The 26,112-nt window shown below is 34.0% G+C and overlaps 3 protein-coding genes and 1 pseudogene across 3 annotated transcripts; 2 read left to right on the top strand and 2 right to left on the bottom strand.

Moving 5' to 3' along the window:
* Positions 1 to 360: 360 nt before the first annotated feature.
* LOC7490062 (reticulon-like protein B11) lies at positions 361 to 3,455 on the bottom strand. Its single transcript, XM_002313837.4, has 6 exons — positions 3,290 to 3,455; positions 3,000 to 3,180; positions 2,547 to 2,688; positions 2,367 to 2,436; positions 2,109 to 2,278; positions 361 to 723 (listed from the first exon to the last, which is right to left on the bottom strand). The coding sequence occupies exons 1-5, from the start codon at positions 3,348 to 3,350 to the stop codon at positions 2,109 to 2,111; spliced, it is 624 nt and encodes a 207-aa protein (XP_002313873.3). The 5' UTR covers positions 3,351 to 3,455; the 3' UTR covers positions 361 to 723.
* A 473-nt stretch (positions 3,456 to 3,928) lies between these two features.
* LOC18102098 (uncharacterized) lies at positions 3,929 to 6,648 on the bottom strand (annotated as a pseudogene).
* Positions 6,649 to 16,887: 10,239 nt separating this feature from the next.
* On the top strand, positions 16,888 to 18,050 carry LOC7457558 (transcription factor MYB73). Its single transcript, XM_002313109.4, has one exon. It carries the CDS (start codon positions 17,009 to 17,011, stop codon positions 17,744 to 17,746), a length of 738 nt encoding a protein of 245 aa, XP_002313145.2. The 5' UTR covers positions 16,888 to 17,008; the 3' UTR covers positions 17,747 to 18,050.
* Positions 18,051 to 19,716: 1,666 nt separating this feature from the next.
* LOC18102097 (uncharacterized) lies at positions 19,717 to 24,798 on the top strand. Its single transcript, XM_006379119.3, has 10 exons — positions 19,717 to 19,992; positions 20,437 to 20,504; positions 20,813 to 20,838; positions 21,217 to 21,307; positions 21,687 to 21,782; positions 22,416 to 22,484; positions 22,691 to 22,749; positions 22,840 to 22,962; positions 24,200 to 24,271; positions 24,356 to 24,798. Exons 1-10 carry the CDS (start codon positions 19,897 to 19,899, stop codon positions 24,418 to 24,420), a joined length of 765 nt encoding a protein of 254 aa, XP_006379181.1. The 5' UTR covers positions 19,717 to 19,896; the 3' UTR covers positions 24,421 to 24,798.
* The last annotated feature ends 1,314 nt before the right edge of the window (positions 24,799 to 26,112 follow it).

The following is a 26,112-nucleotide window of genomic DNA, read 5'->3' as shown; positions in this document are numbered from 1 at the left end:
ACGAATGAAAGTAGGATGATCTGCACGACGATACTTGCACTAGTAAAGTATTTCGAAGATGAAACTTCAAAATGCAGATTGAATGAAACGAAAACTGTTGTCCAAGCAACAAGAAAGTTGTTTACGAAGCCAGAAAGATCAAAACACAAAGCAACGCAGTAAAATGACAAACCAAATCTTTAATTACAGTCTCTCATGTAAGAAATCAGCTCTTCAACTTATTGCAAAAGGTTCAAGATAAAAAAAGAGCGATTTGCACAGCAATAACATAAAATTCATTTACGCGACAAAAACAAATACAATGTTCCGACAATACATCCAGTGGCAATCAATAACACATACCAAGAAGCTTTTTAACTCTTCAAAGAAAAGTTTAAAGATAAACTTTCATTAATCAAAGCTAGTTTCCTCCGCCATCGGTGAACATCATCCAGTGGGAATGAAATAGTATAAAATAAAAACAGCAGCAAGGACTGACAAAATTGCAGATCCAGAGGGATACAATGACCTCCTTGCAGAGAAAAAATAATGAAAAATCTAATGTTCTTCATAGAAGGTATTAAGGTCAGTTCTGCTCCTAAAGAGCTACCATGAGTAGCTAATTTTTGTAACTAATATTGACAGCATGCCAACCAAAAAGGCAAAAAAAAAACCCTCAACAGCTTCATATGCTGAAATCCATCTCTAAGCCACGAGTCACTTTCTGCCGAGCAACTTGAAATCCTGTATCCAAAGAGAGTTTTATCATAATTGTTCAAAGAACAAAAACCAGAGAGATAGAGAACAGAATAGACATCAGCGACCGGATCCAGTATGAATTGAGTTGCCAAAATGGTTTTAATTCAGACATTGAAAGGAATATACGGATATCCATTGATCAAATAAAAGTTACAAATGAATGACCAAGATGAAGGTTAGCATGTGCTGAAGAAAGGGTAACTTAAGACATTGATCATACTATGACAATTTAAGACATCTGCCTATCGAGGCTGTCCCTGTAGACATATTTACAGGGAGATCATAGATGATGATGCTGGCCAAAAATTAGAATGAGTGACCAAATGGGATGATGGAAAAATTGGAAAACATAAGTAATGAAGTAATAATAAATCGGAAAAGGAATATATGCAATACAAGAATCTTAAAAGCTTGTGAATCAACATAAGATGAAAATACAAGCCAGGGACCTTCCAACAGTGGGCGCAAGTTTGGAGAACAATATCTGTAATCATACAAATGTTCAACGGGCTCATAAATAATATGCTTGAATGCAAGAATCTTAGAGACCCCTGTATTGGAAAATTTCACCGCAGTCATGCCAATATACCTCTTCATTGCACAATTCATGAAAAATCAATTTCTTATGAAAAATGACATGCCAAGGAAGTCCCAAAGAACACGACAAAAAGAAAAGAAAGAATACCAAGGCAGTCCATTAATTTCTTAACATGTTAAATTACAGGCTAATTTCACCATGGTGACAATTTCAAGCAAGTGTGCCAAGTACATAATTTCAAATCCACACAAAAATGAAATGCAACTCAGACAGGAGAATGAGTATGCTTCTCTCCAATGAGAGTATCCAATGTGTCAAAAATGTAAGGTTAATTTTATAAGAAAGCTAATAGATCCTCATCGTATAAACCACATACTCCCAAGGCCCTTGTCATGAAGGGACCTAATTGCAGCTCATTTATGATGAAGACTGCTAACCTATTAGAGGTAAATTATCAAGTTTTTGTAACAAATACTCTACATGAGCCTTTGTGTACAATATCAGCGAAAACATTATGGTCATTTATCTTTCTACACGAGCCTTCGTCTTGTTGCCTAATCAGTCATTTATCTTTCTACAATATCAGCGAAAACATTATGGTCGCAACAATAATGACATTGACACTGCACCAATGACATTATTAAAATGTCAAACAACATATTAACTGCCACGGCATGCTTTAGCTCCATATAAAAAACACGCCCATAATTTCAGTAACATGTAAACTATTTAGATATAGATTCATAATGCTTGCCAATAAAACAACTCCAACTTTAGTTCAAAATTGATTAACTTTCTTTATATAACGAGAGAGACAGAGGTAGACACTTACCTACTGAGTCTTCTTTTCTTTGTTTGAAGGCAGTGGAATCTTCTTCAAGATGGCATCATCAATTTTCATATACTGTGCTTGAATTATTTTATTGGCTAAACATAGCTTTTCATCAATGGGGTGCTGATACTTGTCATACGCCAAAGGAACTGAGAGAATGAGAAGAACCCCTGCAAATGTAGTCGAATATAATAAATTAATGATTGCCCTCATATTATGGACTAATTAAGAAAAAAGAGAGAGCAGTAAAGAACTCACCAAGGTAGACAAGAGTGAGGAAGTTGCAGAGACTACCAATATAAGATGCTACCCACAAACCAGAAACAAGCTGCAGAACCACATGTGCATCACACATAAATTCCAACCTCTTGCAAGAAAAGATTTTTTTAAAAACAAAATAGCTATATCTTGCACGGAAAGATACATAAAGCTCCTCACCTGAAGGAAAACTTTCAAATTCTTATCAATCACGATTTGGCGTGCAATCGACAATGCATAATTGGAGTACACATGAATCACACCAGCTGCCTTGGCAACAATCTCCTCAGGAATTTCGAAATTTGGAAGTGGAGGTAATGGCCTAAATCACAACTGCTAATCAATATTATCGTTTTCATAAAATCCAAAACCACATATGCACATCATTTTCGATTTTTTCACCCAAAACAGAAAATCCTGGTAAATACCATTAAAATAATAAAAAAAATATCTATGAAATATGTATCTTTGATGTATATGATCCATCGAAAAATTTAAGACAAATCAAAAACAACATTCATAACTAAAATTACGAAATCCGTTACAATTTCACATAAAAAATCAAATAACAAATTAGACAAATAAAATTGAGAGAAGTAAAAAAATAAGTTAGAAAAGGCATAAATTAATTACCGATTGAGAAGGGAAGCAGATTTAGCCCAAGAGAAGAGAATAAAAACAAGAAGGAGCAAGACGTTAGCCACAAACGATAACAAATTGTAACCAGATTTCTCAAATAAGATCCACAGAGTTGTCGCTGACACTAGAACACCAATACTTGCATACCATCTCTTCCATAACAGCACATCAGCCACTACACCAAAAATTAAATTACGAGTTCATATAGCAAATCTATTTGGAATCAAAATGATCGACGAAGGTATGGTTTTAATGCATGTATAATGTATAAAATATACGGATACCTGTGCCGCCACCGAGAGCTTGATGGACGGAGATGCGAAGAGCAGTTACGGGGTCGCCCATTGTGATTGAAGTTGAGGAGTCGACGTGGCTAATTTGATGAGATAACTAAAGAGAGTGGAGCGAGAGACGGAGAGAGGATACAAAAGAAATAACTGACGTGGCCAGCGCAAATTCTTCTACTTCTTAACTAACGTCCAATGAGCACGAAAGTAGAATGGGCCTGGGTCAGCTTGGAATCAGCCCATGGATTGGTCCTCCTTTTCTTTTTCAGTTTTAACTTAAAAAGATGTTAGACATCATTATGTCAATAAAGTAATTTAATTATTTTAAAATTATGACAATGACTAGCGAGCCTCTTGACGAAAGTTTAATGTTATCCCTGAGGTGGTATTAGGTGAGAGGTCGATTGGATTTGGATGTGCAGATCAACCACCACAATAAGAGCACCTACCCGTAGCAGTTAAATACTTCGTTTTTGAGTATCGGATTCCATGGCTGACGACAGAGTACAAATTAATTGCACTCTGATTTTAGCCAGGCGCATTAGGGCCAGTGCCCAAAGGTGCTTGCTGATTTATGTCATCAACACTGTGTTGCAGAGGTTTCATAGCACATTCAAAATTATCGTAGACAAGTAATACAACACCATGCTACTCCTTGTAACATACAGTGCTTTACAAACCTGGTTGGCAATGAAGAAACTCGCTTCGTATGTTTTACACGGCATTTTGATGAAACAACACAATCCACATGACAAGGCCATTTGGGTGGTCCTTCAGCAAGTAATATAGCAAATGAATTCAATCAAAATTAACTCTTTCCTAATCTAATTGCATCTCCCTTTGGAGAGGCACTTCACGAGTGACATGCAAGGGAATCTGACTCGAATAAATTACGAAGTCAGAGCACAACTTCAAAGCTAGTTGAGGTCATTTCCCTAGCTGTCTAAAGATTCTGGCAGGAACCAAGCTTGAATCTAACTTCGGACTAAAAAAATTGGGTAAAAAGCTTGTTATTTTTCTGTTTAATTGCCATCATCAGAGTTCGCTTCATCATCTGAAGATTCTTCTTTCCGGTGCTCCTCAACCACCATTTGGTTCCGTCTTCTTCTCCTTTTTCCTTCGCCTTTTCAAACGCTTTTCACTGTGTGTTCCTCTGCAGCTTTCATTCTTTCCTCCCTTCTCATAGTAAATTCAGCCATTTCCTTTCTTCTCTGGTAGTCTGCATCCATCCTTGCAAGCCTGTCCTGCTCTTTCCGTCTCATTTGCCGATACTGTTGAGACCAAAAAAAATTAATAAGAACAAAATATTGAGTCGCAAATATGCAAATGTATATCCTCACACACACACACACACACATGTTTTGCTGCTTCACAAAATGACATATTTAAATGTTAAACATAGAGCACATGGAAGATACAAAACAACATGGAATTATTTGATAAGTTTAACCAACATGATTCTTCTTTCAATGATACCAAATACAACTTCCATACCATGCATGCAACAACTGATCCTCTATCAAACTCAGTACCCTTCTGAGAAGAAACAATCACATCTAGTAACAGTAACTTTTAACAACTGAATTCTCATATCAATGACTTCAAATAAAAGCCCCTGAACCACAGAAATTTCCTCTGTGAAAAAAAAGAACCTGATATTTGTAATTATTCCCCGGGTTCTTTTGTGTTTATCCTCGTCTTCACTTCACTAAAAGAAAAGAACAGGAAAAAAGAAGAAGAAAAAACTTTTCTTTTTTATGGTTTTTCACTATCAAACCTAGTCAGGATGCAAAACCCTTGTTTGCATCCCTTGGAAGGCAATGATATAATTAAAACCCCACAAAGAGCAAAGTAAAGACCCAAACATGGACAGTTACCAGCAGCAGCAGCAACACGGATACATGAGACCACCACCACCACAACAGCAGCAGCAGCAAGCGCCACAGTTGGCGGTGGATCCTCTGAAGAAACCCAAGCTCCCTCTTCACTAGAACCAACACCATAGACATTTCCCATGTGCGCACATAGCACACACTCTAGGATGTCAGTTTATACCATAACACAAAAAAGTAGCCTAACTATTTGCTTAAAAAGTATAGACAGTCAGCATATCGAATCTCTTTCATTTGATGGTTGCATCTTACAGTGAGGCACTAGGCCACAAGACTACAATGAATAGTATCTTCTATAAACTTCCAAGGTAGACCACCCAAGCAGAAATTCTTCCACCAGCTCAATACCTGGCTCTTCACTTTAATCTTTCATCAATTTAATCCTAAAGAATGCTAGATCATATGCCTTGACTAATACCCCCTTTCACTTTCATTAACACATCATGAAATCACCAACAAATTAATTGTTGTGAGAGATGTCCTGTTCGTTTAAACCTCTGTAGTTCTGCTTTCCTAAATTTATATAAGTGCCAACAAACCATAAATGGCAGGAGAAGACTCCTTTTCAAACAGGAGATTTAAAAAAGGACTTAATACATTACTCGAAGAAAGGCTTTGGACTCAGATCACTACTGCCATTTTGTGACAAGATGTAACCAGTGCTATGATCATGGTGGAAAAGGTTAGCATGAATCCATGCTAGATGCATTCGGTACCAACCCTGCCACCAACTGCTAACTCGATAATGCTAATATCAAGGTTCCAAATCACATTCAGCTTCTACAAAACATACTCATCTAGAAAAATGCAAATCAATTCAGCATCAATCTCTCCTAGTTTCCCTCAAATAAACCCCCTAATCCCCTAATTTTAATCCTGCATTACAATTATTATTCACTCTATCTATTTTAACACCAACAAGAAACACTTAAAAAACTGCAAATTGAAAAAACCAACACTAAACTTTTCGGTTAATAATTTTATAAATTAAAAAAAGGATAAATTACCTGGTAAAAATGACCGGAACCAGAACCAGCAGAACTACCGGAGGTATTGCTAACTCGAACTGGCACGTTCTCAAGTATTCTTCAAAGCTTCACCTCTAGGTCTTCCTCCTCTTCCTTGAGCACAGGCGCCGTGTACTCCACCAACGCCGTCGATCCCGCGCTTGCCGCGAGTGGAAGTGGAGGAATCGCCGGTTTTTTCTTCTCCGGCACAGCTACTACCTGTAATTCACCGTCCTCAGGCCTGCCCGTCGACATTCTGATCCAAAACCCTAATTCCCTGGTTCAGAATTTCTGTTGTTGTTTGAATATCAGTTTAGATGTTATTTTAATTTTAATTAATAAATAACAATTGTTGAAAAAAAATAGATGGATTTAATTTAGTGGCAGTCGCTTGTATCGGAATTCCCAGTTCCGAATTCGGTTTGGTTTTGGAGTAATTTTATGCTGCTCAATCACCAAGCTATATAAAAAAAAATTATTATTATTTTTTTATATAACGAGTCACGATATAAAATATAGGGCAAGAAAAAAAAATTCGAGTATTAATATAGTTTAAAAAAGGTGAGTTAATTTTATTTTTCTCTTGTATATCTACTTATTCATCGTGTAAAATATCAAACAATTATTGACATTTTATTTTGAATACTAGAACCTAAAAAATGTTTAAAACTAGTTTAACAAAAAATGATTAAAATATAAAAAAAAATCAAGTTTTATCAAATTATATCTTGATAACATTTACTCCCGTATTTTTTCTGGATGAAAAAATTCATAATTTTTTTTTGTTTTTTTACTACTGCTATTAATATAAAAAAAAAGATTAAAAAACTCCTCTAAACAAAAAAAAAATCATAAAATTTTTACTCTTGCGTGTATTTTAAATTTTATATTACCGTATATAATTAAATATTAAAAATAATAAAATTATATTACAATTCAGTAAACTATTAAATTGAGCTTTTGTTTTTTTAATTAGAGATCCTTAATTATTTTCCTATGTTATCTCTACTTCTCTAGAGGCAAAAAAACTATATGGTCAAAAAGTAGATAAATTTTTTGTATTTATAACTATATCTATAATATTTGTCTTATGTATTAAAAAGGATGTCTTTAAAATAAATTAATTTGTAAAAATTATAGTACTTATAGCCATGTTAAAATACAGTAGAGCCTTGAATAAAATTTTTGCTCAATGTTATATATATATATATATATATATATATATATATATAGAGAGAGAGAGAGAGAGAGAGAGAGAGAGAGAGATGGTTTTATTCAAAACCTATTCTCATCTAGTATTTTTATTTATTTTCTTATAATTAATTTTAGCATTTTATAAGAAATTATCAATGCATATGCAAGGCATGTGCTAAATATACTTTAAATAGGTGATGATTCCAGGCCAACTGGAATTTTGTATAACGTGAGACTAAAAGGCCCATAAGACGAGGTCCATAGATACAATGCAGAGAGCCGAAGACCATAGACTAAAAGGCCCAGAAGACGAGGTCCATAGATACAATAAAATGCCATGGTGATTAAGGTCTATATGGTGGATTATAGATGGCAATGGGTCGGACAGGGTTCGAGCTTGTCTCCCCAGCTACAGTTTATGTTCTGAACTAGGCTGGGGTGGAATGGATATTGCACAATTTGAAGGGCCAAGTGTCATCTCTGTGTATACTTAGGTGCTGTTACGCATGTATACTCCGGAGTATGGTGATGTATTTATGGTGTTAAAAAACAATAAAGCATGAACATGTTATTGTATCATATTCATCTCGTTATTAGTATTTTAATTTGTTATGTTCCTCTACTGTATTTTCTTGGTTTATCACTATTTTACATGCTCGTGCCACGTTGCAAATAGGATATATATATATATATATATATATATATAAAAGTTATAAAAAAATATTTGATATTATTATTAAACATGGTCTTATGGACCAATCTTGTAATTTTTTGATCCAACTCATTACATAGCCTAAAATTAAAACTAAATTGTGTGGAAGTTGACTCGATGTGATCCATTTGACTTAACTAGTTCAAATATAACTCGGTTGATCGGTAAAAAAATACGAGGAAGAATATAAAAACAAATGATGAAATTAACAGGAAAAAAAACTTCATAACCCAACTTCTCACCTGTCCCAAATTTAAAATTAAATCATGTGAGTTGCCTTGATATGATCTAATCAACTTGATCAGTCAAAGAAAACCTGGTCGACCGATAAAAAAATTATAATAATGAAATTGAGAAAAAAAAGATGAAATTAATAGGAAAAAACTTTCCCATCAAATTACTTGTCCAACTCGAGTTTAAAATCAAATAACATGGTAGTTGTTTCGATGTGATTTAATTAACTTGACAGGTCCTAAAATAACTTGAACATTTATTAAAAAAATATGATGATCTTCTCCAAGTTTTATAGTTGTGTTAGCATAATGTTGGACACAAGGCAATCAATTAAGTTGCCACATTTTAGATTTTGATTTTTTTTATGTCAAGTAACATAAACTTCAAAGAAATAAAAAAAAACACCAAAATAAATATTTAACTACGATAAAAATTACAAAAAAAAATATTTGACCGTATTTTTTATGTTTTCTTCAATTTCTTGCTTTTTGATGATAAAAAAAATATTTCGAGACATAGCAAACAAATTAAGATAGTATTTGGAATCGTAACAGCAATTACTTTTCAAAATATTTTTTATTTAGAAGTACATAAAAATATATATTTTTTCATTTTATTTATGTACTATTTGATTTACCTATCCTTTTATTGTTTATATCCATTAATTCCATAACAATCCAAGCAAAAGTTATTTCCTTTATATTTAGAAGAGGACAAACCTAAAAAAGTATACTCAAATTACAAAGAATGTCTCAATTTTACCACCATACAATTTACAATTTCAGAAATATTCAACTAATTAAAGACTTTTATTTATTCTAAGTATCTAATTAATATAACATTATACTCAAATTTCAAAACATGCTTTAATCAACCAGAACACAAACAACCACCAAAATGACTGATACTCATAAAAAAAAAAAAATCAAATATAAAGGATGATGCATACTGTATATATTCATATTTACAAAAAGAATCGTATTTTATTTCTTAATTAAAAAGTCAACGCCGTTTTTGAGGTTTTTAATGTAACCACCACATCGTTTTAGGCTCTTTATAATAGTAATGAATTTATTGTGAAAAGCACTCTCCTAATATCCTATTTCTGCTCGATTAAATAATCAATCAAGATAAATGCATGATTTACTTCTCATGTGCATTTGAGATCGTTTTAAAAAAATATTAATTTTTCTTTTAATCGGTATAAGTATTCTCGGATTAACTTTTATGTTAATAGAGAATAAATCTTTTTTTAATGATATAAGAACATGCCTTGTACATGAACTTAGTATATTTACAAAAACTTAATAAATATCGTGGATGTTGGTTTAAGAACTTGAACTTAAAATCAACAGCCCCCGTTGCGTGTGGAAATTCCTTTTTATTTCCGTACCATAAGTTTTTAGGAACCCTAGGTTATTTATTTTGGGATTTTCTCTATTTGGATTCAAATTAAATCAAAATAACAGTAAAAAAACAAATATTTATCCTTACCTTACGAATTTACCCAAGGATTAAGGGTGTTTTCTTGATGGTGATTTTTTTTTCTTCCTCTTTTTACCTCTGTTTCAGCCGGCCTTTGTGCCCTTCATCACCACATTTTTATGGTTTTGTATTATCCAATCACTTTTCTCTCGTATAGTTTTGAAACTAGGTCCGGCGGGTTGACTTGGATCCGGCCGACCCAAAGCTAGAACTGGGCCGGGTTGAAAAAAAACAGGAAAAGAAAAAACCCGGTGTGACCCGGCAAGACCCGGTCAAAAACTCGGTTGCAACCCGTTGACTTTTTTTTTACTAAAAACGATGTCATTTTATTTTTATTTTTTTAAAAAAATTGACCCGGGCAACTCTGTCAAAACTTGAAATCCAAGTCTTGGACTAAACCGGGTTTAAAAACTATGCATATAAGTGTTTAGTGCATGTAATATGTAAAAGGTTTTTGGGTGTGAAATGTGTACAAGAGAGGGAGGTCGATTCTTTTTTTTTTTTTTTTTTTTGTTGTGCTAACCGAGTGAGAGGGAGAAGAAAAGATATAAGTTTTCTTCAAGGTATTTATACTTTCTCGTAAAGTGAAGTGGCGGTAGGTCATGTTTGGTTAATGTCAAAAACAATTCCTAGTATCTTCATCTTTTTATATATATTTTGGTCCTTTATCATGTAATTGATTGACATCTCCCCCATCATTCTCACTTTTATAGCATACATGCTAATTTCTAATTTCCACTCCTTTAAAAGGGTAAATAGACTCTTATAAACAAATTTTATTTATTTTAATTTAGTTTATAAGTTTTAAACAATTTTATTCTTCGAATAAATTTCAACTCAGGGTTTATAATAAATAAGTAAATCAACATTGTACCAGAAAACAAAATAAACAACAAAATTTATGTATGATATATACATGTCCAATCGGTATTGTTTGAGAATGTAATGTGGTGTGATTAAAACTATATTTTATCTCAATTATAATTTTAAAATAATTAATTAATTAATACATATCATAATTTTGAATGAATTTTACTAAAAAATCTTAACCAATCAATACACATCATAGTTTTATACGAGTTACAATTAAAACTCACTCTTAAAACCTTGATTAATCAGCATATTAATTATAGCTTTTTTTTAATTTGATTTTTTAATCAATAAATCTGTAACCAAAAAAAAAATTACAAGATGCAAACGCCCGCTTACCCACTGCTTTTCTATACCGAAGGTCTTCAAAAACTATTTTTCTAACACCTCGATCTGCGTTTTTTTTTCTTTTTCCAACAATATCACCCTTAACTTTCTCAGCCACATGAATACAAATTCAAAGTGGAATCAATTAATCACCGGCTTGAGACATTCAAGCATCATCATCACTCTCGATTACAATCAAGATAGCAACATGTGCAATGCTTGGGAAAAGCAAGATCTGTTTTTATTTATTTATTTATTTAACTGGTAGGAAGACATGTTTAATCAGCAAGGGAAACATCCTCTATCCTTCCCTACCATGTAAATATCGTTTTTATAGTTGTTTCTATGTCTTATACCCCACTGTCCAACGCACTTTAATTTAAAAAATGAGAGCATACCTATCTGCAATTGCTTATATTGTTTATATATGCGAGATGGGTACAGTTTTGTTGACTGCAATGTGTCTTCTATCTAGGGAGCTGATGTTCAATATATATATATGGCCACGGGTGATCATATATATTTAATTGGTAAAAATAAAAATTGCAAGTTGATATTAATTGCATAAATAAAATCCCCGTCTTGATTCTTTTCCGACAATTTGCAATGAGTGCAGCAACATGTGAGAGCCCAGAGAAAGGAACACCCACCATTTTGTTCTGAGAATGAAACATCCTTGATTATTCGTTTACACGTGCATATTGCTTGTATGATAATCTAGTTATATCATTGTCCGTAATCCGATGCACTTTGCAATGAAAATACATCTCACTTTATGCAATAAGATTACGATTTCCATCATCGAGCTATGCATCAATCGTCCATTAATTGTCCAGCTCTTCTCCATGTTCATCGGTGCTGCAGCTGGAAATTGTTTGTAGTGGCTTGTGCAATGCTCCTAGGCATTGAATATACAATGCCCTTTATAGCCTCCTCGTGCTTCCTTCCACATTCGGTGACATTAGGATTAATTTACTGTAAATGTCAATGAATTCCACATATAATCGATAGCAAGTCAGTTGATCTCAAAGGGCATTTATATATTTCTGCTGATATTTCAAGCAATTTAAACCTGATATACATTTTACGGTGCATGCAGTGACGCGATAACTTGTTTTTGATTTGTTAACAAAAACAACTATACAAAGCAGAAACTCAATTTTGCATAATCTAAACGGTGGTTAATAAATTATGCAATTGCGTGAGAGTTTACTTTTTTTTTTTTTTCTTTTTGGGTTAGCTTTTATTATTCCCTGGGCGAGTCTGGAGTACTCGTTAGGTGCAGCCAGGATGGAAAAGGTTGGTATCATTGAGGAGCCCGTTGCGTACAAGGTTATCGAATTCCTTTACTTTGGAATCTTTTTTTTTTACGAAAAAGAATCAAGTAACTAATATTGTGTTAGATGTGAGCAATTCGACTTTAAGGCAGTGTGGAAAATTCGTGGCTTGCTTGGGAATCTCACCTTCTTGAAGATCACTTCTCACAAATGAACCATGTAGAATCACTCACATATTTACTCAATAATCCCTTGTACCAAAGAAGAAGAAGAAGCAATAATAATAATAATCCATTTACCTACCAGTTAGCCGTTGCTTGTAACACAAGATCAAATAACAATAACGGATTGCATTAATTATCATGACATAGAATCAATTTCATTTATCCTATTAACCGACCTTTTGAATACTCTTGAGGGATTGAAATAATAGTCAAGGAGATATGTGTTTTCTTTCTTGATTGTTGGAATATTTAGATTCTAGAGCCATTATCAATAAATTTTATTAGATTAGTCTGAATATAAACAAATTAATATTAAGGATGCATCCTTACTATGGTTGGATAAAGATTTTTAGTTTTGATTTACACCAAATTAACTAGCTCAAAGATATATACCTCTTAATATAAATATATATATAAAAAACTTATAATTAAAATATTATTTGATTTTGTACCCAACACTTAGTACAATAGTTGTCAGATTTAATTTAATTTAAGTCACGAGTTTATTGCATAAAATATTTTAATATAAAAAATAAGAGTTAGGCTAATCTTCAATCAAATTTAAAATAAAACTCGACTCAAATTAATTATGCTTAGAATTGACAAATAACTAAATCACCTCGCTAAATCCTAAGTCAAGTAGGTTCAATAACTATGCTTACTATTCACATAATAAATGTCATTCTTATGGAGTAAAGCAGTGCTAGTTTAGACTTTTTTTTTCTGGTTTTAATGTTAGGATTTAGAAGATATGCAAAGAGATCAAGTTTTTTTTTAGAAGATGGTCTGTATATTTGTGTATTAAAAAAATAGCTTTTGTTTTTAAATGTTAATTTAATATATATATATATATATTTAATATATTTAATATGTTTATACTTTATATAAAAAAAATAAAAAATACTTTAATATATTTTTAAACAAAAAAAATATTTTCAGGCACGTTACGGAACAAACAATTAACCCGACCCACTGTTGGTTTATTACAAATCACTATGGAGGAGTACCAGAAAGTCACAGTATGTTTTGTCCACCTAAGTGCACGTGTAGCATGGCACGGTGAACTTAACAGTGATAATCAGATTTCAATGTTAGTAATTCCGTTAAATAATATTCTGTTGAGTCGGTGACCGCTTCGTGTCGGTGACAGGAAGAGCCGTTAGCATGTCCATGATGTGTCAGGTTGGCAGTCTGGACTGTCAATTTGTCAGTAATCATCGCCTCTCCAATTTTTTTTGTCGTTTTCTCCACGTCATCACTTCCGTGCACCCTTACTAACTACACAACCAAACAATACCTAAAAGACGAACAATCAAAATCCCTTACGTAATGCCCTCCAGCCTGTCTAGTCAAACTTATCCTCTTAACCGCCAATATTCGCCCTTTAATTTCTCGTGATATTTTACACTTTCAACTCCTCTTCTTCTCCCTTCTAGACTAATTTCCATAACTAATCTTTTGCCCCATTTGACGAGTGTATTTTTCCCCTACAAAATAAAGGCAATTTCATTTTATTTCCTCAATTTTTTTTTCAAACTAGACATTCTTTTTCCATATAGGATTACACTTGTTTATATTATTTTTTTCTGAAAAAATATCTCAAAGTATATGTATATAATAAAATAAGTTTCCAATATATACCAATTTTATTATTATAAAATGATTGAATTGTCAATTTATTATTCTAAAATTGATTTTTATTCAAATTAACATAAACATTTATATGTATGATTTATAATCATATTTGACGATGTCTCAACAAATCCAAGTAGTTTAGGAATATGGCTCCCGAGTTGAATAATCGGTTAATCAATTAGTCATAACAATCTCATTAATTATCTGTAGTTAAGGTGGTTGATAGCTTATACTTGGTGATCGGTAAACTAATGTGGCTTGTGACTATCGCATGCAAAAGGTTACCTTTGGTGGAGGTGAAAACTCTCCGATGATAAAGTTATTAACTTTATAGAGAGAGAAGATGCAATAATATAATGGAGAGAGATGCTCCGAAAATATGTATGCAGTAAAGATTGTAATATATTGTGAACATTTGTTTTGAAGGTCTCATGATGTATTTATAGCCAATTAGTCTTTTTTTTTTGTGAAGATGAGGGTCTGAAGTGTAATTTTATCATTTGAGATATTTTGAGTTGTATTCTACTCATAACAATACATATCGGATCAGTATAAAATATTGAGGGACTTGTATGGGTCCTCGAAAAAATTATCTGGTGAGTGTTGGGCTCGGACAAGGTGCTAGAGCCAATGAGGAACGAAAGTGGGTTCAGGTATGCAGTTGAGACCCAAACATGTTGAGTTTGGGCGTGACAGCCCGAGTCCACGAAGGATGAAAGTGGGTTCGAGCGTGGTGTCTAGACCCAAACACGCTGGGATTGGACGTAAGAGCCCGAGCTTATAAATGGTGAAAATAGATCCAGGCACGTTGTTTGGACCTAAACACGTCGAGATTAGGAGTGGCAGCCCAAGCCTACGAGGGATGAAAATGGGTTCAAACGCGCTGGTTGAACCCAAGCATGTTGGGCTCGGGGCGCACTCTTGAGCTTGAGCATGTTGGGCTCAAGCGTGGAAACCCTAGCCCACATGGGTGCAGGCGCAGCAACAAGAGTGTTGTGTATATCACACCCACGGTGGGCGTGCGCCCGAGCCCATGATCTATAAGGAGTAGGGCACGGGCTACCACGCTCGAGCCCAATCTCTTTAGACTCCATGATGTATTTTAGGCTCGGGATACTAAACTCAAGCCTAAGAGCTGTTCTCGTGGGGCTTATTTTGGCGGAATTTTTTAGTCTGTTTTGGAAGGTTTTTTGAGTTCATTTTATTTGTATCCATCAATATTAAAAATAAAAGTTGTAACAAATAAGGAGGGACAAGGAAAATAGAAGGAACAAGGAGGAAAGAGGTTTCCATACATGGAGAAATATGGTTTCATATGATTTTTCTTAAATAATTTTTTAATTACTTGTCACATATTCTATATATGACTGGTATATTTGATGCTTAATTAATTTAGATTAAAAAAAAAATAACAGGAAAATAGATTAAAAACTCAATTATGTTATAAGAATAATTAAGTTATAAGAATAATTAAATTAAAAACTCACTCTCCAATTAACTCAATTAAGAATACAAGGAAATATTAAAAGCTCACTTTGCAAACTAAAAACTACAGAATGAAAGTCAAAAATCAGAAATATTGTTTTTCAAGTTTATTTTGATTTCTTTCTCTTGTCGTTTTTATATATTTATTATTCTTGATGATTAAATTTGTTCTTCCAAGAGGCATATTAAAAGTTGTAGTTTCTCTCAAAATAAAAAAAAGGAGTGCCCTAAAAAGCATTCTAATTCTTTTTTCACACGAGACACCTCTCGGTGTATTGAATAATTTTCTTTATTTTCAATTGATAATTTTTCTCCCTCTTATGCCTTTGAAAATAGATAGATAAGAATATTATTTCAAATTCATTAATATCGTATGCACTGGTTTTTCAATACTTGTACAATGAATAGATTTGTCGTTTTTTTAAAATTCTTTTTTTGTTTTGATCAAAGATCCGAATTTAATTGTTAAATAGATAATTTATCATTTCCTGAAATTTATCTTCGGAATCACAAATCCAAATCTTGTTGTTATTTATTATGATGATTGATAGGAAGAATAAAAATGCCATTTCTTGAAATTTCCTTTCTTTTTTGTTTTTGAAATTTCTCTTTTACGATGATAAAAAAATCTATATTTGTTTATCATTTACAGTCATTCACAAAAAGAATAGAATTATTATTTTTTAAAATATCTTATTTGTTTGAATAAAAATCTCAATTTCAACTATTGTTTCACGAAACAAAAATATTTATAAAAACATTTTTTATTTTGATCTACAATTGTTTTAATATATTTACTAAAATGAAATATTATTTTATATGCCACCGTTGTTTTTTTGTTTTGGTTATATAATTCAATTTTAAACTAGATTTTGGTTACCATATTCAAAGAAATATTACCATGGAATGAAATAAATGACTAATAGTTTCTTTATTTATTTTATATAAAAAAACACTTTAAATGACAAGTATCATAGAGACCTTTTAATTTTATTAATGAGATTTATACAACTACAACTAGCCACGCAGCAAACGCCAATACCAAACAGGAAACAACCCATTAAAAGGAGTTATCAGTTATGGTAACTACCGCGAGAAAATTAAAATCCTTCAAATTCCTAAACCTGCCGAGTTTATCCTGTTAGATTCTCAGTAATCCGAGGACCTACGTGGCAGTTATACAGTTGTATAATTAAAACCGGTAACTGAAAAATTCCAGTATCCGCTTTCTCTATATCCACGTATTTCCCTTAACCGGTTTAATCACTTCTCCTAACCCATCCTTATAAAGTCCCGCTTCCTCCTCCCCCTCCTATTCAACACAGAGAACCTCTCTATTTTAAAACCATCGTCTCATCGCCTTTAGGGTTTTTGATGGATAATAATCGGGTTAAGGGACCATGGAGCCCGGAAGAAGACGATCTGCTGAAGCATTTGGTGATAAAACATGGGCCGCGTAACTGGACGATGATAGCAAGAGCAGTACCGGGCCGATCCGGGAAATCCTGCAGGTTACGATGGTGTAATCAGCTGTCACCGGAGGTGGAGCACAGAGCGTTTACACGCGAAGAAGATGAGATCATCATCAATGCTCATGCCAAGTATGGTAATAAATGGGCTACCATAGCAAGACTCCTCGATGGACGTACGGACAACGCAATCAAAAATCATTGGAACTCCACGTTAAAGAGGAAATACGCGGACTTGATTGAGAATGATGGAACGGTTAATGAAGATGGAGTGAAGGAGAAATCTGCTAAAACGGGGTCGTCGTCTTCGGTTCACAAGAGGGCTAGTACTCCTTCGGGATCTGACGTCAGTGATGCTGGGTTGCCGGTGACGTCATCTATGCTGGCAAGCGAAAACATGCCAGTTGTAGAAACTGGAATTAGCAACGACGACGTCGGCGTTTCGACTGAACTTACGTTGTCTACTCTGGGGATGGAGTCTGGACAGTTGGGGAGAGATGGGGTTGGTACTAAAGAATTGTTTACCGGAGATGTTGAGAAAACGATGACGTTTGCGCCGGAGTTGTTAGCAGTTATGCAGGAGATGATTAGAAAGGAAGTGAGCATCTATATGGTCGGGATTGGGAAGAAAAGTAGTGGCTAATTAGGAATATTAATGGAAATAAGATTAATTATGGGATTAGTTAACAAATTAATGGGTTGTTAAGTGAGAAGATTAAAGATTGGATGGACCAATCATACGTGTGTTGAGAGGTTAGGAAGGTTTGAGGTTTGTCAAGAGGGTATGACAGAAGCTGTTTGGTTTCTGGTTTTGTTTCGTCGGGCGTGAGAAAAAAAAAATCTAGATGTAGGGAAAGAAAGGTTTAGATCACAGCAGTGGTTTTACTCATTTGGTGAAAGTAAAAAATCACTGATGATTTACTGGAAATTTATTTGTTTCTTATTTAGCATCTTCTTTTTTCTGCTTCTGAGCTCGCAATAGTTTTGAATTTCAAAGATGTACAAAAATACTGCCCTTCTGGTATGCTGGTCCTGCTGATTAAGATATCACTGGTTTTGAATTTAAACTGCTGGATAAAATATATGCCTCAGAAATTTCTCCTAGAAAACTTATAGGAAAATACATTTAATTAATATATATATATAAATATATAAACTGATTGAGAAATTTAAAGTATGTTCGGGGGTATCTAGAAATTAAAAAAAAAAAAAACAGTGATTTTTTAAACGATTGTCTTCTTTTAATTTTTAATTATGAGAGTAAGCGGTGCATCCTGGGACGTTTGGGTACTATGGCTGTACAATTTTGGATAGTAATGCCGATTGTCTGGATAGTGTTGATATGGCGGTTGGTGACATTGCACCAGAAACACAGCTAATTGGCCAGGATAAATTCCTGTTCTTGTCCCGTCTAATGTGCCCAGAATTTTGCTTAGTTCTGCTGCGTGGCTGTAGCAGTATCCCATTTATTGGCCCAAGGCCTTGAATATTTTTTATTGTTTGATTGAATACAAAATTATTTAGTGCCGGGGTCACTGGTTAATTGATAAATCAAGACAGTCTTGCAGGATTTTTTTATGTTTTGACTAAATAAAAAGGTCACTAATATTTCTAATGATTATGTATATATTTTGTAAATGTCCTCTGAAACAAGGAAACATGTTTGTTCATGGTTTTTTTGCCTAGCGATGTTGGCAAGAACTAGAATTGATGAGAAATTTGACACCGACTGAATTTTTAGTTTGTTTTCAATGCTAGATGAGAAAATACTCACAAAAATATCAGTCATCTTATAAGCAACATGGACTCAGAGGAATGTGAGGGAGTGAAGCAATGAAATGTCAACAGTTTATTGTGTAATACATGGGGCTCTTGTGTTTTTGGAACCCTAGAGAGCTCAGTTCAAAATCTTTCAATGAAACAAAGATGACAGGAGCCTGATACTTAAGTGATATCACAAATGTAAGGTGGATGTTGAATTGTCAACGAAAACTGGGTTTGTTATCAAAGATCATGAAGGATCTATTAACTACTGGGTGTGGTTGCAGGGCAATAAAGGGGCTATAAATAATCTCCAAAAATTGATGATGAAGCTTTAGCATTAAAAGGATGAGTTCTTGAAAGATTACTTGGATTGGATTACACAAATACCATATTGGAACCAGATGCTACATGCTTAGTTAGTTGATGATTACCTGTCTGTTTATACCAATCAAACAAAGTATAGTCTTGTCGTTAAAGATTGTCGGGCTATACTTGATATGTAATTATTAATTTAAAAATATCACCGATTCTTAAAAATATATAATCCTCATGATTATCCCATCAACCTAGCAACTTTTTTCTTCTGAACATGCTTTCAGAGTTGGTTTCAACTTGTAAGAAATTCAACAAAATTGATTATAACACAGGGAAGAAGTGGATTTGAATGTCGTATCATAAAACAAAAATCTACCTCAATGGGTAGAAAAGCAAAATAAAAAACCCAAAAGGCCGAAAAAAAGCCACAATCATTTCTCCGAAGCTTCGAGCCAAAGCCCAGTGTAAAAGCCGCGTCAAGAGTTAAAGCCTTGGCCCAGTTCCCACTTCCTCCTTTTGGCGAGAGAGAGAGAAGACTACCTGCAGAAAGCGGAGTCGTCGTCGTTTTTACGTCTCTTGTTCTCACCATCTCCACAGAAGGCTGTGAGAAGTTCTGCGCAGATCTCCAATCAAGCAGGCAAAAAAAAAAAAAAAACCTGAACTGAAATCACCAAGAAGAAGCAAATCATCAAACATATTAAAAAGAAAAAAAAGATGTTGCCTACAACATCGAGAGGGCGTGCATCATCGTCCTCCACTTCTCGAGCTAACTCCTCCACTTTCCCTCAGTACCTCCGTCGAATCATCAAGGTCCTCTCCTCTCCTCTCTCTAGATCTCACTTCCATCTTAACCTTTCTCTTCGCTCGTTTTCATTTTTACCCCATCCATTCATTAACATTTTTAATTTCACCTTTGAATTTATTAATTTCTTTCACAAATTGTAATTTCCCCTGCAATGTGTAATTTCCGGTTGTGATTGAAATCGGATGTAATGACGTTTGCTTCATTCACAAGTCTTAAACCATACTTGGCACTTGTTCTTATGAATTAATTATTTTTCATTTTTTTGAGGGGCAAGTTTTGATATCTAATTGCGAGTTTAGGAGGATTCATTCTTTAGTTTATGGTGCTTATCAATGTTAGAGAGAAATGCGTGCATCTATCCTAGACTATTGATGTTGCTATTTTCTTCGATGGTGCCTAAAATTAAGTGTGGGTTGCTGCGGCATTTACAAACCCTTGTGTTTTTGCAGTGGCAGCAAATGGACGTTGAATACACTTTCTGGCAAATGCTTCACTTGTGCACCTCACCAAAAGTCGTGTAAGAATTATTTCACTTGAACATTCCTCGTCATTGTCCTTGCTATTTGCTATTATGTTATCTTTTATCGGTGCATAATTGCCAAGATGAGTGTTGCATCGGTAAGAGTTTGCAGCATTGAGACTGTTATACTGCTTTTTTTTTATTTGCCGCAAAACCCGCATGTAGAAGGGGAAAACTTTACTTACAACGCTGGTTCAGATTTTGGATCAAGTGTGTATAATTGTTTTGTTTACTTTCTAGTTGGCAAGTTTCTAATTGAGTTATTGCATTTTGCATGTTGACTTTACATTATACAATGGATGCAGCTATCAGCACACTAAGTATCACAAACGTAAGTTCGTCTCCAACTGAAGAATCTTGTATTTTTTCATCCGATGGTTGATGAAGATAAATTGTATCTTGCTGTGCTAAGTGGTTATTTTGAAATCAATAAATCTTATTGATTTTTCTTTAAATGTTTTTATTTTTAGTTATATTTTAGTTCTTAATTCATAGTCCTAAGATTATACGATCTCTGTTTCGATTGAAAACCAGTGGTTGTTTTTTATGCACCAAATGTTTCAAATGCAATATTGCCAGGCTTGGATTGTATATTTGATCATGTTTATGGTTTGAATTTTACCTATGCACTCATTGGAGGTCTAGAGCTATGAAATTTTCTATAGAAAATCACATGCAAAAACTTTTAATTTGCTTTTATTGGTTTCAGAAACTAAGAATCAATGGGCACGTGACGACCCTGCTTTTGTTGTAATCTGCAGCCTCCTTTTGGTAGTTGCAGCTTTGGCTTATTGTGCCGCGTAAGTTTCCTGCCTTTAACAACCTCTCAAGATTGACTGTCATAGCGATGATAGGAATAATGAATAATTTTCACATTCTTGTCTATTTTTTCATGATAATTGAATGCGTTTAAAGTTTAAACTTGCAGTTGTTAATTACGAGTATGCATGATGAGTCAATGCTTCCAAGTCTAGTAATGTTGCATGTGCATGATTAGGCTGCATTTTGTATGTCTAACTTCTTCAAAGTTAGCTTTGTCATGGCCAAACCCTTAAGTGCAATTTGTTTTTTATCCCTTTTTTACTGTTAGACTATTTTTCTTTCTATTGCTGTATTCAACGAGTTCTTTGAGTGTTCCCTCTAGTTTAAATCTTTGTTGGTCTCTTCTTTTCATTTCAGGTATGACCACAGTGCCGGACATGCTGTTTTTGTAGTTATTTCCGTGTTATTTTTTCATTTTTTAATTTCAGGAGCTGGTCTGGCTACATGTTGTTGGTAAGAACCTCTGTCCACATGATAGTAATATGGTGCTTATCTTGTTTTTCAGCTCTCCCCTTATTTGAATGCCCCTAATGATGGATTAAATTACCATGTAAATGCGAAGTTGGCACTTTAATAAATAGATCTTGTTTATCTTAAAAAAAACTCTGCATTTTAATTTTTGCTGCCAATGCCACAAGCCTTGCACATGACATGATATTTAATTGTTGAAAATTATATGCTGCCAATTGAAGCAGGTGAAAGAATGATATTCACATATTTGTTACTGCAATGGAGAAATTGAGAGATTCTGTACCATTAGTGATTATAAGGGTTTCTGCATAGTTAGATAATTGAAGTACTTGTTCTAACATCTGTTTTAAAGTCTTCATTCTCCAAAATATTGTTTTACCATCTGGAGATGACATACTTGCCTTAGTGATGCTTTCCCTTTTTGTGAGAATTTAATCCTAAATTAAGAAACTAACTCTGAATTTCTTTCATTGATGCTTCATTTTTTCCATCGTCATTCATAATTAGATCTTTCACCTCTTGATTTCCTTCCAATGCTTGTGTGATTAGAGCTTGCACATATGTGCTACACTAAGCTGGCATGATAGCAATTCCCTTTTTTTCATTTCCATACAGGTTCCTAACTAATGCATACCTTCGGGAGGAGGCTCCAAATAGTCATGTTGTTGAGCAACGGGTTGAATGGCAAGTCTAGAATCTTCTGCTCTTGGTTGTTTATAAACTATGTTTTTAACAACTGTATGCATGCAAATTGTTGTTTGGAAATCATTATAGATTCTTGGCCATGTCCGTCTCTGATGTTTCATAGATGGTCTTTATCTCAGTTGCATATTCCTCATTGATAACACTTAGTGCTGACCCTGTTTTTTTATTCTGCTTTCTGGTTGAAGGCTGTATGCATTTGATGTGCACTGCAATTCTTTCTTCCCAATGTTTGTCATGCTTTATGGTGAGTGCTATGCGAATATGTGTTTCAGCTTTTGATTGTCAACCTCAGTTTATGTCAGAAAAGTTTACTGATGTCTTGGTTTGGTTGCAGTTATACATTATTTTCTGTCACCTCTTTTGGTTGCCCATGGGTTCATACCTGTATTGCTGTCAAACCTGCTGTTCATGGTGGCAGCCTCGTACTATCATTACCTCAACTTTTTAGGCTATGATGGTGAGCTGATTTTTCATAGTATCTGATTAACTACTTTCATGAGCAGGGTTTTTTTTTTTTTTTTTTTGGTGTGTGCGTGTGTGTGTACACTATCCTTGAAAAGGAGATCACTAGTATGTGAATAATTAGAGATAACTCAAAGGCTTGGATGGACTGAGGTCCATGTCATTACCTCGATTAAGTGTTTTGAGCAGCGTTTTTAGACAGAATGGACTTGAATGTGAAACCTGGTTGCCTTAAAGTGCCATCTCATCGCCGTCTTATTTAGGGCATCTACCTATTCTTGATCTAAGCCTGAGTTGGACTTTATTGACATGGTCAGACTGGTCATCAAGGTGGAAACCCTCCTTGTTGATGTCAGGGTTCCACCTTATTGTCTCAAAAATTCATTGTTGCATACTATCTTAGAGCCTTGAACCAAGGCTTGGGGAATTAAAGTACTCAAACACTGCTATTAAACACAATGGCACTGTTGCCAAGAGTGTTAAATGTAATCACATCATGTGTTTTTTTTTAGAAATAAATTACACGAGATATTTTAAGCACTTGCAATAGTAAATCGCACATGTGTTGTGCATGAATGAGAGGAGTTAAAAGATAGAAATTAAAAATTGCAGTTGCTTAACTTTTTTGCATGAAATAACAGGTTTATGTGCACGTGAATGACATTTAGGATATAGGTTTAGAACATGTTTGGGAACGCGGTGCAAACCGCGTTCCCAAAAAATTTAATTTTTTTTTTTGTTAAAATTTAATATGGTTTGTACGTTTTGGATCGTTTTGATGTGCTGATGTTAAAAATGATTTTTAAAAAATAAAAAAAATCATTGGCATGCATTTCGGCACAAAAAGTTATTTGAAAAGCAACCGCTACCACACTGCCAAACATCCTTTTAGTTGAATGAGTTGACACAAAGATCTGTGGCATGTTTCTCCTCCAGTGTAATCCTGGATGAAGTTCTGACACCTCGCCTCTGTTCTTTCTGGTTTAACATTGGGTCAGTTTTTGAAACATTGGATTTAAGTGGGAGGAGCTCCCTGCCAGAAATCCAGCTTTTCCACTTCCAGAGAAAAAGAAAGTTGTATTGAAGCCTTTCTTTGTCAATGATGAGTAATAGAAGGTTTTGTTTGGATATAGCTCCAAACTTGGGTGGCTATTGAAATGTTTTGCAGTAATGACACAGCTGCTGATCACCTTGATCAATTAAGATACTGATAACATGTTTATTTACTGCAGTGTTACCCTTTCTGGAGAGAACAACATTTTTCCTCTATCCAATTGGTGTTGTCATTGTCCTGTCTCCTATTTGTAAGTTCCTAAACACAATTTCTGACTTCACCTTCGTATCGGGTTGTTTTGTATATCAACCTCTTAGTTCTTTCAACTTTGCAGTGATTTTAAGTGGCTTCAATCCTTCGAGATATTTTATGAATGTGTACTTTAGTCAAAGGGTGTGATTTACTAAGCTAACACTTCGGATGGCACACATATGAGATGGGGGGAATAGTTCAGAGACCGCATCAACTATGAGATGGCCAAATTTTTTTCACATACATGTAGTAAAACTGAGGGGAGGATTGCAAAATGAAAATCTTTGTAGCTTTATTGTAGTCTTTTTCCCAATTCAAGTGGAAATCAAACCAATTCAAGTCAGGCAAGAAGCGTTTTTTATAGTCAATATCATTGTTCCAGTGGATGTGTTTTCCATGGTCTTTTATTTGAAAAGTGAATATGATAATCCCTTGTCTCGTTGGAAATTGTATGCTTCTTCTTCATTCAAAAAACAGAAGCCGAGTATCTGCAATGTTATCATCAAAATGGATTCAGAACTGTAATCGCCAATTCTTTTGGTGCTGACATTCATGATGAATGTTACTGTGATTAGTAGCCACAATTGTTTTCACTTTTAAACCAGTTGCTTTGTGCCATTAATTCTTATAAACAAGGCTTGGAATATATTTGAGTGCAGAAGATTACACGGCGAACTCGGCTTTTGATTCTCAATCTTAACCACACAAACAATGATCCTCATTAAGATACCACTAGTAGCTTGTATAGAAAATAGCCCTGGAAGATGTTCCATCCAACTAGTAGTGAATTGCTTGATATTAGCCTGTTAGCAATGGTCATCCGGGATTCCGGGGAAGGGGATGCGCGACATTTAGCTACACTCCTTGTATCTGTAAAATCAGTCATCAGCCATGACAATCGTTTTAACTGTTTGCGTGCATTCATTCATAAGGTTTGATTTATGTGCTTTCTGTTAGGTGAAAACTTTCTTGAAACGACATTACACGCGGCAAGATGTTAGCTGTAGTGACAGTTCTGTCGATCATGATTAATTTGTCCACGTGCAATACCTTTTCCCACGTGGAATATATTCCAGGACATCTAAAAACCATACCGGGAAGAGCAAGGAATCATGTGTGAAAAGGGGTTCTATACACGTGGCATCTAAGTTTTGACTGATGACTTAAAGTCGTGGTTTCGGCCTCGACGAGGCCGTGAGGATAAGGTCCATGTCACTGTCGCTTCCACCCAGACTTCAGTTTTTCAAGTAGCACATGTAAGCAAAAAGAAAAAAAAAATAAGCACAGTTGAAAAAATAATTACAAAAATAGTATATTGATGAGTCATGTTATTAAGAATAACACAGTTATATAGATTATGTTTGTAATGCAATTCAATAGATTATGCTGTTAAGAATAATTTACTAATATCATTTTATTCCAAGTTTTTTTATATATATATATGTATAATTATTAGTTAATCACTAAATTAAGGAGTCCAATTAAAATTTAAATCAACTACAACTAATTATTTTCATTGATAATTATTATAATTAATAATAATAAATGACGTTAATAAAGTAGTAGTTTTTTTTTTATCATTCATTGGTTTAATTATTAAATTTTAAAAAATTAATAAAAAAATATATTAAATCCCAATTCCATTGTATCACTGAACTAAACATGTGTTGTGTGTAAAAAAAAAAGAAAAAGATTTTTGCTAAAAGGGCTATTCGTTGAGCTTTTGATGTTTCGAACATTTTGTGTACAATATTCAAAATTTCAATACCATTTTGAAGCAATTTCATATCTTACTGCAGAAAAACCCATTTTAAAGCCAATACTTTTACATCTCTTCAA

The sequence above is a fragment of the Populus trichocarpa genome, chromosome 9 (genome assembly GCF_000002775.5).
Source record: "Populus trichocarpa isolate Nisqually-1 chromosome 9, P.trichocarpa_v4.1, whole genome shotgun sequence".
NCBI classification, from domain to species: domain Eukaryota; kingdom Viridiplantae; phylum Streptophyta; class Magnoliopsida; order Malpighiales; family Salicaceae; genus Populus; species Populus trichocarpa.
Note: the sequence above shows the minus strand (reverse complement) of the source record. Positions and strands in the feature narration are given on the sequence as shown.